General features: G+C 40.2%; 1 protein-coding gene across 4 annotated transcripts; it reads right to left on the bottom strand.

The window, feature by feature from the left end:
* Window positions 1-186: 186 nt before the first annotated feature.
* Window positions 187-14,608, bottom strand: STK17B (serine/threonine kinase 17b). 4 transcript variants are annotated; one of them, XM_039555559.1, is made up of 8 exons: window positions 14,509-14,608; window positions 12,136-12,294; window positions 8,250-8,462; window positions 6,473-6,617; window positions 6,085-6,211; window positions 5,169-5,217; window positions 3,709-3,888; window positions 187-1,893 (listed from the first exon to the last, which is right to left on the bottom strand). In XM_039555559.1, exons 2-8 carry the CDS (start codon window positions 12,255-12,257, stop codon window positions 1,611-1,613), a joined length of 1,119 nt encoding a protein of 372 aa, XP_039411493.1. In that variant the 5' UTR covers window positions 12,258-12,294; window positions 14,509-14,608; the 3' UTR covers window positions 187-1,610. The 4 variants fall into 4 exon arrangements, with proteins under 4 accessions (XP_039411493.1, XP_039411494.1, XP_039411495.1 ...); XM_039555560.1 differs by having other exon boundaries at window positions 12,136-12,291; window positions 14,509-14,606; XM_039555561.1 differs by having other exon boundaries at window positions 14,519-14,531.
* Between the last annotated feature and the right edge of the window lie 1,847 nt (window positions 14,609-16,455).

Below are 16,455 nucleotides of genomic sequence, written 5' to 3'. Positions count from 1 at the left end.
CTGAATTCCCCCATGCATTATGGTGACACCTTATATTGAAACCTGTTTGGGAAAAACCTGCTCTTTCCTTGTGTGAAGGAAGATAAAGCACAACCTTCTACCACTCACCAGGTTCACCTCTCAATCATATGTTATTCCAAAATGCCAATCTGCCCAACTATTGACAAATCCACAGGCACACTTGAAAAGGATTATCATGTTGTGGTATTTTATTATACAAAACAAATCCAATTCAAAGACAATTAAATTTAAGCTCTGAGGAGTGGAAAATCCCAAAATATTTTAAAGTGACATTTACTTTCAAAATATCTCTAAGAGTTTTAATAAATTCACTGCCCAAAAAGATTCCCAGCCTCTGTTATGATTCAGGGGCTTATTTTATGAGTATTAGTTTCAGGCTGTTAAGGCACAACTGGCATTTGCTCTAAGACAAAACTTGACACAGGCATTATTACCTCAGAGCCAGAAACAGGAAGTGGAAGATACAGAACTTTAAAAAATACCACTAAACAAACCATTTTTAAAGGCTTAAAACAATTATTAGGTAGTTTGTCTTTAAATACTAACACACTGCAGCCCATTTCTCAGAGCAGGCACGAAGCCGAGTAATGGGCAACAATAATTGACAGCAAGATGCACTTCTACTTTAGAGGGGCATAGAGAAAAGTTGTTAATTGCAGCTTCACTGGCAAAAATGGTTATTTTCAGTTTACTCAGTTTTACTACTTTTAACTAGAGGCTTTCTGTTTCAGAGCTTGTTTGTGTGGGGTTTTTTTGGGGGGTGGTTGTTTTGGGGGTTTTTGGTTTCTTTTGGTTTTAAGATAAGGAGAAAGGCAATACAGGTAGATTATACTATTTCAGAGGTTTGGTGAAAGCAAACCACCAAGTTCAAATATTCACATCAGCATAGGAACCTCATCTTCAAATGTAATTTAGTGGTAAGAAGCCAAGGACCACAAGCACAAGAACTGACAACCTACCTGTTTTCTATACCAAGTGTTGCAGAGATCCAACACAGCATAACCCCACAGAATATGCATTATAATGCCCAAATAGACCAGATCTCTAAGGCAAAACTACTAGTGATCATAGAGGGAGAACAGTTTTCCAAATGTCCCCAACAGATGTACTGTAGTCCCAAAACATACCAACTTTAGCCTCTATTTAAAGTGGTGAGAATGGTAGCAAGGAAGTCCAGTAAAGCAGCAAGATTCCGTTTACCTGCTTCCCTTCCCAATTTCTTACTAAGGCTAGTCCTAAAAGCATGCATGTGTTCAACCACTGTTTGGCAAAGGCTGTGCTTAAGCAAACTCATTTGCAGGTTTCAGTTTGTTCACTCTAGCATCATCTTTTGACTAGAACTTGAAAAGTGCAAAAATAGTTAATTATATCTTCTTAAAAAAAATAATTCATTTTATTGGCGCAACAACTCCAGTTCCTCAGGAGTTAAATCCACTGCCAGCAATGGATAGAAAAGGAGGCACCAGCATAAAAGAATCAAAGTGCATTTCCAGTATGCCAATGCTGCACGAATTGGCAAGCCAGAACCTTATTTTCATCACTGGAACAGATTATGCTGAATTCACTTCATGAAAAGTCTCTATTACAGATTAACACACAAAGTCTGTCATGAAGTCTTGGGGATGCTGCAATGAATCATCAAAGCGGAAGCGTTTGGAGACCATACTGCTGTCCTCTGGAATGTTCTCCTTGTCCTCCTTGTCACTGCAGGTACTAGTGCAGCTGGATTTTGCACTGCGCTCTTCTGAGCACTTTGTTGTGTGTCCAGGCAGCTGAGGGGAGCAGCAAGTTTCTTCAGGGCTGCACAGGAGCATGAACTCCCCTTGCTGCAACCACGAATGGGAGAGACAATCTGCTGCTGTGGGCCTGTCCCTTCGGAAAGGAAAGGGGAAAGGTGCTTAAGTTAATTTCACCAATACTAAAAAAACTAAAATAGCTCTGATGCTAAAAATCCTAAGCAAAATTGACACTGAAGAGTCAATATCGTTGTGTTTTCACCCCTACCTCAGCTGCTACAAAACACAGTTAAGTAATGGCTACACGCATCTAAATTTAGTTGACGGTTTGCCCTAAAGCTGGTAAGCTTTCATCAGAACAAGGAACACAGTCCCTTGGAATGTTTCCAACATGGTACACATACATGCGCATGTGCTTTTGTTTTTAAAGTCATATGTTTTATACAGACCATAAATAGTGAGGCTCTTGAATATTCAGTCATTAGGTTTTCAAGGACAGCCAGGTAACATGATGTCATCAACTCTGACATGTTCTAGTGTTTCACTCTTGCAATTCATCTGGCATAAACCCTTTCAAAATGTAGATCTTATCAAACAGACCAGACTTAGAAGTTCCTCTGGATAACCTAGTACAGTGTTACTGCAAGTTTTGTGTTCTGCATTGTTAACTTCCACAGAACTTACTGGAAAACTGGCTCCAAGGCAATAGAGCCCACTACTACTGCCTAACTCTACCAGAAAATGGGAATATTTTTCAGTCAGAGAAGTGTAACTCTACAGAGTTGACTCTCCGAGAACAGACTTTTCCTCTTAAAATTCAAGGAGGTAAGTCAAGAGTTGGAATAGGGGGAAAAAAAAAAAAAAGGGCAGCTTATTGAGGATGTAATGAGGACTCCTGAGATACCCACAAGCAAGTGAGCAGTAATTGTGACAGAATGTCAAATATCCCACAGGCCCACACTAAGAGTTATCAAAGCAGGCTCTTCATCATCGATTCCCTTTTTCTAGGTGCTCCACAAACATGAAAGATAAGCGTCCCTCATGATAGTGGGGTTTTGTGAACTACTCCAGATCCTGACAAACTGTGTATGTGAGATGTTAAAACAGGAAGGACTCTTCTTCAGACATCGCTTTATATTTTATTTCCTCAGAGCAGTCACATTCCAGGAATCATCTCCCATAGTCTCCTCCTATCGAAGAGCTCTCTCAGCCAAGCAGGGTCACTCCTGTCTGCTGGAGGCTCTCGGAAGATGACAAGGACTCCTGTCTCACCACAGGTGACAATATCTAGCACTGCAATTGATAATACCTGACCAGGTCACTTCTCAAAGTTCAGCTATTTTGCAAGGTCTTGATTAGAGTCTGAACTCCCAAAGAATGCAGAGTTATGGGAGTGCGTCTTACAGAGAAAAAAGTCTTCACTTTGGATTGAGAACATTAAGACTGAACAAGGCAAAACACCGCCAAGTATAAATATATAATAAGAGGTGTATTTAAGTAGAAAGATAAAGCTAAGTCAGGAAACAAGAAAGCACTGCAAAGACATTGCATTTTGTCTCTCCAAACTGTACAATAGTTACAGAAAATAATGTGACCTTTCTAGATTATATTTAATAAAATACGTTAACAATCTGTCCTCTGAACGAAAATATAAAGAAACTAAAAAAAAAAAAAAAAAAAAAAAAAAAAAAAAAACCACCTCAAAGAACAAGCCTGACTAATAACATTATTTGTAATGTCTGACAATAATAGCCAGACAGTGAATTGAAGATCCTTCTCACACATTATGGAAAAGCATAAACCAGCACTTTTAAATATCAGTTGAAAATACCAATGCACTGTGAAATATCCAACTGACCTTATCAGTGGTATTAAGTACATAAATTAACATTCACTTTTTCTAGGTGCTCCACAAATTTAGGATTCTTGCCTGGAGGAGTCTGCTACTTACTCTGGATTTTTTATGAGAAGTTTTTGAATGAAGTCTTTTGCAGGCTGTGAAACTGATGAAAATGTTTCTTCTGAATAATCCACGTTAACTTGAGATATATTAAGGTAAGTTTCTTGAACATCAGCTCCCACAAATGGAGATTCTTGTGTCAGCAGCATGTATGAGATGACACCGATGTTCCTGAGGTAACAACACAATCTATAAACCGACTAGAGAATCTAAACAATATACCCCACATATTCACTGTGCTGCAGATCAAACTTCCTGATACATCCCACACTCAGAAGCATCATGTGATTCGAGCATGACTGCACATACACACACGAGGAAAGCTAAGTGTATATATCTCAATGAAAGGATTTTTGGAAACTGTTTATTTTCAGTATATCCTTTTCTTCCAATTAATAGGAAAAGGAAATACCACTTTTATACAGCCCACTCTTGGGATACATGGCAATTCTGCATGATAGAGCTGCAAAAAAGACAGATTTTTCTAATCTGCATGTAAATAAAACCCATCTTTCATTGCAATTCTGGATGACAGAGCAAAGACTGAGATTCAGTCAACCTCTGTGTACATTTGACATCTGAGTTGTGTTACAATCTCCTCTTGCTGAGATGTTTCTCCCAAGAATGTGAGTACCACAGATCATATTATAAATCTTAAGATGCTTTCTTGATGTATAATAAAAACATTTTTGTGATCTAATAGATCAGAATTTAGTACTCCTTACAGTGTGGAAACATGCAGCTGTTGGGTTTCTCATTCTGAAAACAGTAGGGGGTTTTTTATGTCTTCCCACAAAAGCAGGCAAATAATACATGATTAAAAAACTTTCATGAACAGATTTAGTTATTATTGAGTTGAAAATTTCAAATGAGCAATTAGCAACTTTTAACAGTGAATTTTAATTAAGATGCTGAAGATTTTATGTTTTAAAGGAAACATTTCAAAGCTAGTCTTTAACATAGCTCATAAAATTAAAAAGCCACAAATGAAGTTGTGGGTCAGTTTAAAGTACTTGTCTCTTTTTTTAAGATTCATTCTGCAGGTACATCTCTAAAAATAAGAAGTAGGAAGTTTACGTTATTTAACAATATAAAAGTGGGAAGGAAAGAGTGTCCTAGAGTAGCTAATATCTGAAGCATGTAACCCAGGAGTAACTAATACCTGAAGTATGTTATCCAGCCACTGTTACTATCCCCTTAGAACAAACACCTGTGCTCCACAGGCTCAGAAGCCACCTGCATTCCCTACTAAGTGTGCAACAGACCCATATATTCCTGTAAGCCCTGAGTTATATCCTGAGGGCTCCTTCCCCTCCCATCTCTCCCTCCCTCTTTCAGCCAGCCCACCAACAGAAGGTGGTATTCTTGGAAGCCAGATGAAACTGGATCAGGCCCTTAGACTGTTAAGTGGTCCCACCAAACCTCAGTAAAATGAATTAGATAAAACATACCACATGTCTGTAGCTGTGGTAATAGGATCGTAGTTTAAGATTTCTGGAGCTAAAGAGATGGGGAGAAGAAAAATGCTTTAATAAATACATTATTTAAATGGCCTTGAATCATACACTACATTTCTGGCATTCTTTTGCCAACCATTATTATGAGACTAAACATGTAGTTTCAATAATTAGGTTTATTATTTTCAAGCCAGAAGGGCGGCAAAAAGTTATTTCCGTTTGCCTAGACACGGATGTTTACTCGGTTCACACCAAAATGGCACTACATAGCCTAAGGTTTATCCAAGTTTCAAGACGTGTTCGAATCAGATGCATGCATGTTAAGTTTTTCTCCTAAGAGGTTTTGAAGTATACAGCTTTTTAAGGGGAATGCATAAAGCCTTCAGCATGTTAACACTGCAAAACAAGATGACCAAGCCAATTTTAGGATCACTGGCTGTTAGCATAGGCTAGGTAGCAAGTTATTCATTGCAGAATGAAGTGCTCTTAGAATTGAGTGTTGGCAAATCCTGAAGGACACTTGTCCCTCAGAGAGGGCCAAGTGTTAATAGCAATCTTTCCCTTTCCAAGGAATATTTTAATCTCATAAATCATCATATTAAATAACGTTGCTAATTCAAAGAACATTTCTTTGTGCATGCTAATGTTGCATTCCAATTCTAATCAGAAGAATTTAACAGCCTACATCACAGGAAATACTACAGCATGAAATTGTAGGGTGCACTTATTGATATAATTCGGGAATTTTTGGTGCAAATATTTGTTGACTACTCAAAAAAAAGAGCAGCTCAAAACATGTTGCCTTGTCCTACGGTGTTCTTTATCAGCTTGTAAGTTGGTAAGTGTGTTACGTGAACTGCTCCTGTTTTCTCAAAACCCCACGAGAGGTTGCGAAGCAGCCCTTCCATACCAAGATACTCCGTTGTTCCCATGATCTGCCGCAGTTCACTGCAATTCTCAAGCTTCCGGGACATCCCGAAATCTACAATTTTTACATCACCAAGAGGATTGACACTGCTCAGCAAAATATTTTGAGGCTAGAACAGAAAATAGTGCATTCCTAATTAATAAAATACAATCTAAAAAAAAAGCCCATGTGCTAAATGACACTTCAGGTTCTATTATGCAATACTTACTGCTAAATGTTATCTAAAAATACTTAATCTCTATCCTTTTTATCTAATTTTAATACCATTTAATCTCCTTATTCTCATCTTTTTTATGTATTTAACAAATTACTTTGATGAACATAATAAATCGAAAATAAAGAGCTAAAACAAAGTCTGCTGCAGCCTCACCTTTAAATCAAGATGAACAATATTGTTTTCGTGCAAGCAGCAAAGTCCTTCAAGTATTTGCCTTATAAGCCTTACAATATCCCTTTCACCAATTCTGTCATCCAGATCTGGGACACACAAGTCAAATATTTCTCCTCCAGCAGCACTGAAACACATCCAAGAACACCTGTGTATTAAGTTTAAATTTTGAAGCTTAAGTGAGGAAAAATGTTATCAGTAATCTCTAACATATATCTGTAATACCAGAGAGGCTGGGAATAATTTCTTTCTTTAACCACTTATGCTATAAACCACTCCATATTAACACTTAGATGAGGGGAAAAAAAAATCTGATGATGCTTTTTCTTTCCTTATAGCCTGAAACAGCAGTCGAGGCAGCAAAAAGCACTTTGACTGGTAACCTCATAATGCTCTGGTCCCCTCAAGCAAGAAGATGCCTTCCAGAAGTTGAGTTCTATCATCAGTCCTGAATCAAAGAAGCCTCTCTTTTCAAGTCAAATCTAAAATTTCTTCCATGAAACCAATTCATAAATAATTCAGTGCAGTGTAAAGCAGCATGGAAATATCTGTGCTCATGTGGTTTATGAGCTATTCCTACACTTGGCTGCAGTGTCAGCGTCTTCTTTCAGGCTGGGTTTGTGATCATTGAGATCATCAGCCTACTCTGAGTGCCTGAAGTCTCTCTCAAGGATGAAGGGCTACCTCAGAACTACAGATCACTAAGCCTAAACTTCACTGCTGACAAAATGAAAGTCTATTAAGAAGTCAGATAAGAGACAAAAGGAATGAACACAGCCACAAACCTGCTGAGGTTAGCTGAGGCGTCAGTAATGCCTCCCCTAGCTAACTTTATGACAACATGTACATGAGGAGAAGGGCAGTGGATGCCATAAATTTCAACTTTCACAAGGTTTTCAGCACTGGCTCCAACAGTATTCTTGTACTCAAGTTACATTATGGTCTGAATGGGCACCCAGATGGGTAAAGAGCTGAAAGCTCTGCAGAAAAGGATTTGCAGAAAAGCCTTAGAACAACAAATAATATGTTAGGGGTCACCTAGTTCCAGGGAAAAAAAGCTTTTAAAGATAGAATCTAGCTATATTCTTTGGAAAATTTGAAGGGATTTATCATGGTGTATGGAAACCACCATTAACAGCACTTCGAACACTTTGTACATGAAGCTTAGAAATAATTAATTTCACAGGCTGCATTTTTGTTCTTTACATTCCAAACAAAAATTTACACATACAGCAAATGTGATAGATAATGCAAATTCAATTCCCAAATTAAACTTATTTTTCTGAGCTAAGGAGAAGCTTCAGGGACGTCTGTAAAAAATGTGGCAATTTTTAAAGGAATGGCTCCAAACGCCAGTTTTAAAACAACAAAAGCACTAAATTTAGGGGCTCAAAACACACAAAGAAACAGCAATTCTTCAGTCACCAAAAAATGTCAAGTGCTAATTGAAGTTCACAGGGCATGGATGCGCTCAGCCTCTTTGAAATCTGTGTTCTTGGTATCAGCGACATTTTTTTTGTGATTTAAGTTGCATCAAAGCATTCAGGACCTTCTATGGCATTCCAAGAACTTTATTTCTGGTGAGCTTGCCTTAAACATCCTTAAAGGAAAAAATATAGAGTATATTATAATGAAAGATTAGCATAATGTATACAGGGTACTGTTGCAGTTCTTCTGGGCACTCAGCAACTCATGCAAAAAATCAGTATATCAAAAGACTTATCTACAAACATGGAACATGTGATCCAGGCATACTTACTATTCCAACACTAAGATGATTTCATTTGCTGTTTCATAGACTTCATGGAGATTAACTATGTGAGGATTGGATTTCATTAATTCAAGGACAGCAATTTCATGCAGAATCTCTGCTTTGCAGTCTTGACCTCTTCTTCTTTTCTTTAAAAATTTAGCTGCATACTCTTGGCCTGTGGATTTAGCTACACATTTTCTAACCACAGCACATCTTCCTCTATGAAATAAAAGGGAAAACATTGAGATGCAGGAAATAAAAAGTGCATAAATTACCATTAGAAATAGAAATACGAAGACATAGCAAATAATTGGAAACAAATCAAAAAAAAGTATTGGGAAGTGCCATGTTTGGCCAGCTCTTAACAGTATTTCCTTAACATTCACTTGCAGGCACTGTAGAAGGATACTAAGCTGATGAAGCTTTAGTGAGACCCAGTAAAATTCCCTTCGTGCAGCCTAGCTAAACATTAAATCAGAGTATCAGGTTACAGGGACATTCTCACTGGCAGATTACAGAATTAATTCGGTTGGAAAGGACTTCTGGAGGTCTCCAAAAACCTCCTGCTTAAAGCAGGGCTGGCCACGAGGTCTTACCAGGCTGCCCAGAGCTCTGTTCAGGTTGGCAACATATTGAAAAACCCTCAACCTCATTACAACACCTAGAGGACAATAACAGACAAAGCAAACCTCTGTGAAATGCAGAGAATGAACAGGGAAAATAAAGCATATTTATATGCATGGGTGTGGCAGGAGATTTTCAGTGAAAAAAAATTTTGGTCATAAAGAGAATTTCCTTCCACAAATCATGTGGTACTGCTACAAAAATCCCAGGTATCTGCAAAATGTTTCAAAACATCTTAATAGAGAAGTACCCACTACTTAGCATTCTCTTCCTCAATTACAGTTGGACAAAGCACACTGCTTTATTTGCTAGCCAGCTGTTTAGGTATGGAAACAAAAATCTATTTTGGCAAAGAAATGTTTTTAGAAGAAAACCACATACTGTAGTTAAAACACCAAGCTGATGTTTTAAAAAATTAGGAGGAAAAAATGCAGTTTAAGCCATGTTGTAAACTCCTGAAAAATACAATTTTATAACCACCGATACTGCATTCCCAAAAATGCCTGGTTGCATACATGCAAAGTCTTTTCAGATGATACAAGAAACATTATTTACAAAAAAACCAACCTGAAAGGCCGCAATAAACTGTGTGCAAAGTTCTAAAAACAGTATAAAGCTGTGTACAAAGCACGACCTACATTTATGTCTTCAAAAAAAACCTGTCCACCTCTATTTTTGTTACCACTTAGCATACTAAGAACCAATGTAATGAAGCAGCTCAGTACGACCTATCTGAGGTGTGTTCTTTTAACTAAATTAGCTGCTTTAGTAGAAAATACAACACTGCCTTGCAGCCTTTATCAGTTTTCTGGTGCAAAAATCCCAGTGCTTAAAAGGATCATTTCTTAAAAAAAAAAAAAAAAAAAGTACTTCTTGAAAAAAATCGAGACTTTGGTATTTAATCAAGAAAAGGGATGAGCATCTCATGAAAAGAAATCATTTTCATTAGCAAATAACTGTACAAACATGCCTAAATTATAAAATATTTAAAGATGACTTTTAATCATACTGCTATAACTCAAAAATAAATTCGACAAAACAGGTCCTCTCTCATCATTTATTTCAACATCAATTAGTTGTAGATTTTCTCTGTCCCTTTTCTAAAGAACTAAATTTTAGAGGTAAGAGTTATTTAGTCTGATACATGCACTCTTCACTTTAGCAACTATTAGTAAGCCTGAAACAGCCACGCTCTTTCCCAATTGTTGAACCAGCTTATTATTGCAGAGCATTGGAGGTTACTGAGCTCAATTTCATAATACACCCAAGCTGAAAACACTCCCTCCTCCAGCTTACATTCTCTTTTTAGCGTCACATCAAACCTGTCAGCCACGAAAGGGTCTCTAAAACTAACAAAGGGGAACCAGTTTAGTTTCATGAGAACAGCAAGATCTTCCCTGGTAGTTTTGGCACATCTTCCGTCTGGTTGCTGTGGGTTTAACAACTTTGAAGGTCAGTGATATCTCCAGATTTGAGATGCATGAATTTCCACTTGTTTATTAGTAATGTGCCAGTTAAGGCAAAAATTAAGACAAAAAAGTCTTTTAGAGCAGTGGAAATTGCTCCAGAAACACAAAAAAAAGTCAGCTCAGAAGGGCTGCACTGACGCAAGCGGAGCAGTTCCCACTCCTTGCCTGCAAAGCAACTGCGTAACCATCCCCCTTCACAGCCCAGCTTTACAAGAAAAACTGATTTCAGGATGTTTTCATATCTCAGCTTAGAAACCACAGAAATTTAGCTACTTCAAAAGAAGCCAAGCCACGCACACACCAGGGACAGAACTACTTAACCCACTAAACAGAACCTAACCTGCCAGCTTCGTGAGTCAGTGTCTTAAATACCAAAGGACCCAACAGATAAGGGTGTGGGAGGAAGAAATGGGGCTTGGGAAGCTTAAGCAGAGAACAAGAGAACTATTTACTAGACAATCTGAACAGGAAAAAGAGAATTGCAAGTGAAAATTAAAGCATGTTGAATCTTTTAGAGAGGTTACAAAGAAAAGATGGATTTTACATCACTTAAAAAGCACTTATACACTTAAAAACATGAAAAAATATACACATAGTTAGGCCAGAAGAAATAATAACTATGTTTGTAAAACAGAGTCCTCTGCTTCTGGTTTTTTTGCATTTTGGCACATATTTTGTTATGCCTGGTTTTGCATGCACAGAAAGTACAAAAGACTGTTCTGGAATTCACACAAAACCTACACTTGTGTTTGCTTTAGACATCATCTCACAAGTATGTAGAGTCTGAAAATCCAGCATTGTAACAATACCTGAGTTCTAGAGGGTGCTGCATATAAACTGCTTCTGTAGAGTTTAGAATTCAAAAGCAGAGCTGACAAAAGTTAAGAAAAGAAGAAAGTTATGGGCTGCAATGTGCACTTCTATAAAAGTGTACCAGATAAAGCATGTGCTAGAAAAACAGAAAAAACCCAAGAGAACAATGAAGGCTAAAGAGCTCACAAACCACATGCAGAAGAGCATCACTGCTGACAAAACAAGCTGCAGGTGCAAAGGATCCTTGTGCAGCACAGCAAGGCACAGCTGTGAGACTGACCAGGGACACTTCTGTTCAGGGAGCTTGGAAACATGATCACAGCATTATGTTTGCATGGCTTTACACCCAATTCACGGAGTATCTTCAAGGTATGAATTAACCCAGTGGTTTCAAAACACACATTCACTTGTACGTCTGAAACAGTGTCACAAATACCGAGGCTTTGGGTGCTTTGTTGCTCTATTTCGTATTTTACTGTTGCAAACAAGAGCAAGGGAAGCAGGCTGAAAAACTGTTCTGAAACAGCAGGTTGCTTGAAACTTAGTCTAACTGCTTGAGGCTGGGAAGGGAAGGGAAGAGAAGAGGTCTTTGTTTTCTGGACTTCAGAAGACTCACCCAAACACCTGGGACAACCAACTCGAAATCCTCATTCTTTGTCTTACAGTATTACCCTATGTCATCCCTTGTTTAGGCCATGCACCTGGAATCTGATGTGTGACTAGGCAGGAAAAGGAAGATAATCCCAAATCTACATGCCTATGAAAACACACCAGATCTCTCTGATGTGGAAAAGGCTGGCAACTTATGCCTCACTGTCCCTTTTCCACGTCCCTAAAGAACCCATCGTGATGCAAAGGGGGCAGAGAAGGAGAAGGCCATACTCCATTCTCCATCTACTACCATAAAAGTTTGCCTCATTGTACAGAGAATTTTCTTGCAGCAGAAATTCCTCTTGCTAAAATAAAATAAATAGGAATAATCTTACCTTCCAAGCTCTTTTGATTCAAGCATATAAAAATTGTGGAAGTTATCTGTCTTGATTGGTGTGTGCAGAGATGTGGCCAATAAGCCAGAAAGGCTTTTATTCTCCAGCTTTCTCCTCGACATTGTCAAGAGCAGGTCTCTCGCTAATGCCAGTCACCTGCTGAAAAACAATTAAGAGTTTTGGAAATTCCATAGTTACAGCACAGGAGAGTATACAAATATTAAAAGTTTAGGGCTATAAAACTCAAATAGCCAGAATTTTGTTCAGTAGCAGCCTGAAAACACCACATTTAATCACTGTAAAAATAAATCCTGAAAGGAATACTAATCAAGACATGCTAATTTAATAATGTAAACACTTGAGATAAGCTGGGTTTTTTTTTTTCCCTGGAGCATATCCATAAGATACTAGGGATAAGCTTAAGTTCTAATAAAAATGCTAATAACTACTTAACTATTAATGAGATGTAACTTTTTAAAACCTTTCGGAAACTCTTCTTTGGATTCTGGGTAAGTTCCAAAGTTCCTTTAAGTTTACACTTTTAACAGATATTCATTCCTGGGGGAATTTACCAAAACTCCTTCCTGTTTCTTAACTGCAACATAGCAGGAATAGGTAACAACAGGACAAAGTGGGGGTTTTTTCCCAGTGGGAATTTGTTATTAGGCTCAGTCATAGTGATTTTTTAAGTTTCTTTTTTAAGGTTGAGTTAATTTTCAGGGAGAAGCATGAATGGACAAAGTCCTCTTTGCAAGTTCAGATCACTTAGAATCAAATGATGTAGTAATCCGGATTAAATTACCTTAATAAACCAGTAGAACAGCACATTATGAAGATACACCCACCCACATCATTTCTGCTACAGTGAAAAAAAAAAAACCCAACAAAACCAAACCCAATAAAAATACTGGGATTTGATATTCACATTTATAGGCCTGAAGCATCTCTTCAGGTGAAGTGCAAAAGCAAGGCAGAAAAAGGCTACTGAAGGATAACAGAAGTCGTAATTGATGGCTTTTTTAAATTAAAGAGCAGATTTACCTTTACTAGTGAAGGAGAAAAAAAAACCATAAGGCAAATTCAGAGACAGTTAGCAAACTCGTAAAAATACTCTTGCAGTTTAAATGACAGAAATGCATTGTCAGACACTTCTGGGGGAGCACTCAAACAAGTTATGACCCAAACGTAATCCAGTACCCATCCAAGATTGTTCACATTCCCATGTGGGATGGAACATGGATATTCATATTAGAACTATCTTGGATTCAAATTATTGTACATACTTTAGCAGGAAAAAGACCCTAACTACACAGTTTAAAAATATCTTCAAAATATTATTTGATATGCAGGAAATAGCTTCTTTAAGAAATTGTGAAAAGGTCACAATACAATCTAATACACAAGCCTTTGACTCAGTCTGTAACAAGCAAGCATTCCTTCTTCCCCAATTATATGACAGTTTACCATTTAAGAGGATGATTTTGATGTCTGAAAGTTTACGTGACTCTCCTTAGGGCTGTGCTCACTCGATAACTTTAACTGCTAAACTCTATCTTCTTACTGCTGTACTTCAGTACAAAAACATTTGTGTTTGATAACTGGTCTCATTGATTAAGAGCTTACCATTATCAAGTTTATTACCATTACCGAACTTATTATGTAAGCTTTTATTTTATATGATCATTCATACAGAACAATTATTATTAAGGAGAACTTCTGCCTCACGTTGCCTTGACTTTTTCTCTATTCTTGGTGATACTGAGCTTAAAGAGGATGTGGTGTCTTAACAGAGAAACAAACACATATCCGTAGCAGACAGAAACCCACAGAAAGGCACATAATCTACGCAGGAGAATGAGATTCAACTAGCTATGGGCAAAAAAAGGCACGAATTTTAATACATGAACTATTTCCAAAATTTAAAAGTGGTAGCTGTGTTGTTAACACATTGCACAAAAAGGCCTGAGAAACAGACACTAAAAGTGTGGCTCTCACACTCTCTCTACAAGATTCTCATTAAGGAGAAAGCTTCCCGCTAAACTAGAGAAGTTTAGCCGGGCAAAAATCAGTTCGTTTAACCTTTTCTAAAGACGTCGAGTCTCTGCTCCGGGCCGGGAAGATGTGTGGCAGCGAAGGACCACGGAGGGCGGCAGCGGCCGGGCGGGACCCGGCCCGCTCCCCGCGAGACAGCCCCGACTTCCCTCAGTCACCCCGCGCTGCTGCCGGCGCGACTCGGCAAAGGGTGGGGGAGGCAGCGCGGCGCTTCCACCGCGCCCAGCAGCAGGCCACCACTACAGCCCCCCGCCCAGGCACGCTCATGCCGTGGCCGGGCACGCTCCCCGCTGGCCGCTTCCCCCGGCCGGGCACACTCACCGCTGGCCACCGCTGGCCACCGCCCGCCGTCCCCCACAGCGCCGCTCCCGCTCTCTCGCTCTCTCCCTGCGTTTGAAAGGCGCAACCCGGGGGGTGCGGCAGCCCCGGCGGCGCGCGAGCCCGGCCGCGCCCCCTGGGCAGAGCAGCCAATCCGCGCCCCGCCGCGGCGCCCAGCGGCACGGCGATTGGCGGGAGAGCCCTCCGCGCGGGCAGCGCCCCCTGCTGGCTGCGCGCCCCGCGCGGCCCCACAGCGGCAGGTGCCGCCCGCGCGCCCGCGCTGCGGGGCCGGGCCGTGAGGGAGCCGGGGGCGCGGGGCTCTGCGGGGCGGGCTCCGTGTGCGCACCCGGCGGGATGCGCGGAGCCGCCGCTTCGGCCACAGGCACCGGTGGCACGTCCCGGTCCCGGGGCTGTGTGCCAGCCAAACCCCCGCAGCGAAGCCTCCTCGGTGCGTCCGCTGCATGCTCGAGCGCTGGAGCAGCGGAGAACGGCCGAGGCAGCGGGACAGCGGCAGATGCGCGGGCAGGTCCCGGTGCAGGACGCCATCCCGAGCATCCCCCCGGGATGGGGAGCCGAGGACAGAGGCGCTGTGCGGGCCCCGCCGCCGCTGGGCGAGTGATGCAGCCGCGAAGGCTCAGCGACCACAGCACCGGCCCAGTCCAGTTAAAAACAGAGCGCTAAACCAGTTCTCACTGGCAGCTGCCGGGAACAGAGCGCTTTCAGTACCGCTGTAGAAGTACACGTCTCGCACGGAGCACGTTTGACAATCTCTGTCACGCATGCAAGTGGAAACAGGGTCTTCAGAGCCTCGTGAGAAGCCCACAACAACAACAAAAAAGTTAAAAGACTTTAACCTGCGGTTTCAAAGACTCTTTCAGAGGACTCAAAATAGCCTAAAGCATGGTTCAGAAAAAAGTTGAAGTTAAGAGTTCTAAAATAGTTGCAATTTGTTTGTCAATTTGATTTCCTCTGAAGCAATCCAACGAGCTAGAAATTTGCAAACATCCGTTTTAGAATAGAATTGTCATGAAGGCAGTAACAGTAATGTAGCATAAGAGTTTAAGAGTTCTGTATTTAATTTCAGCAGTGCACCATTAGAGTTACTGGGTTAATTCTGTTTATGCCACGGCACTGCCAGTGAAATGGGTAATTGCTGTGTTTATTACAGTGCCTAAGTCATGCTGTCACAGCAATGCACAGCACTAAGATGAAAGTAGTATAAATGAAGATAAGACAGACAGCTTGAGAAAGCAGAAAGTATTCTTGAAGAGTCCAGACTATGTCACACCATGTAGCTGGCACACTGAGGTACCTGCTAAAAACATCTATAACTCCTGCTTTGCTTGGGCTTCTGTCTGGATTTTTAGCACTTTGAGCTGTGGATATTTTTGACAAAAGCAGTCCAAAATCTTCACTCTCTCCCACAGAGTTCCACCATCCCTGCAGAGTTTCAGATCATACCCTTTCTTCGGTATAACATGATTTCAAATACATCTGTCAAATAAAAATACAACATGTGGACAGGTTTGGTTTTGTTGAGAAGTGCTCTTTGTGCAGTATGAAAAGCAGGCAGCATTCCAAACATACTGAATGAGCCACAGAGTAAAATTAAATGATGCCCACAATTAAGATGTCTTAGGTTATTATAGCACGTGGTGCCGAGAAGTAAATGACAGCGCTTATGTTTGTCTACTTAGCTGCTTTTGTGTTTTTACTGATCCTCTTCAGGATTTATTCTACTCTCCCTTTAAGTTTTGAAAACCAACTAAATACCAAAAATGCTTCATGACATGCATGTTATTGTAGTCTTGGTTATCTGTTTATATAATGCCATAGAAACATGAATGGCACTTAGAGAAGGGTATAATTGACAGGACTCCACCCTGAGGACTTTGGAATTTTACTTAGATACACCACAACTGAGGACAAACAGAGGGTGGAGAAGGGGGA

Source organism: Corvus cornix, chromosome 7 (genome assembly GCF_000738735.6).
Source record: "Corvus cornix cornix isolate S_Up_H32 chromosome 7, ASM73873v5, whole genome shotgun sequence".
Classification (NCBI taxonomy): domain Eukaryota; kingdom Metazoa; phylum Chordata; class Aves; order Passeriformes; family Corvidae; genus Corvus; species Corvus cornix.
Note: the sequence above shows the minus strand (reverse complement) of the source record. Positions and strands in the feature narration are given on the sequence as shown.

Bases quoted from the DNA above. Each gene is read 5' to 3' on its own strand.
- STK17B (XM_039555559.1), bottom strand. From the start codon at position 12,257: ATGTCGAGGAGAAAGCTGGAGAATAAAAGCCTTTCTGGCTTATTGGCC. The intron at 6,212-6,472 runs GTGAGGCTGCAG...TTTCTGTTCTAG, and splicing joins TTGTTCATCTTGATTTAAAG to CCTCAAAATATTTTGCTGAG. The intron at 3,889-5,168 runs GTATGTTTTATC...TTGTTACCTCAG, and splicing joins ACCACAGCTACAGACATGTG to GAACATCGGTGTCATCTCAT.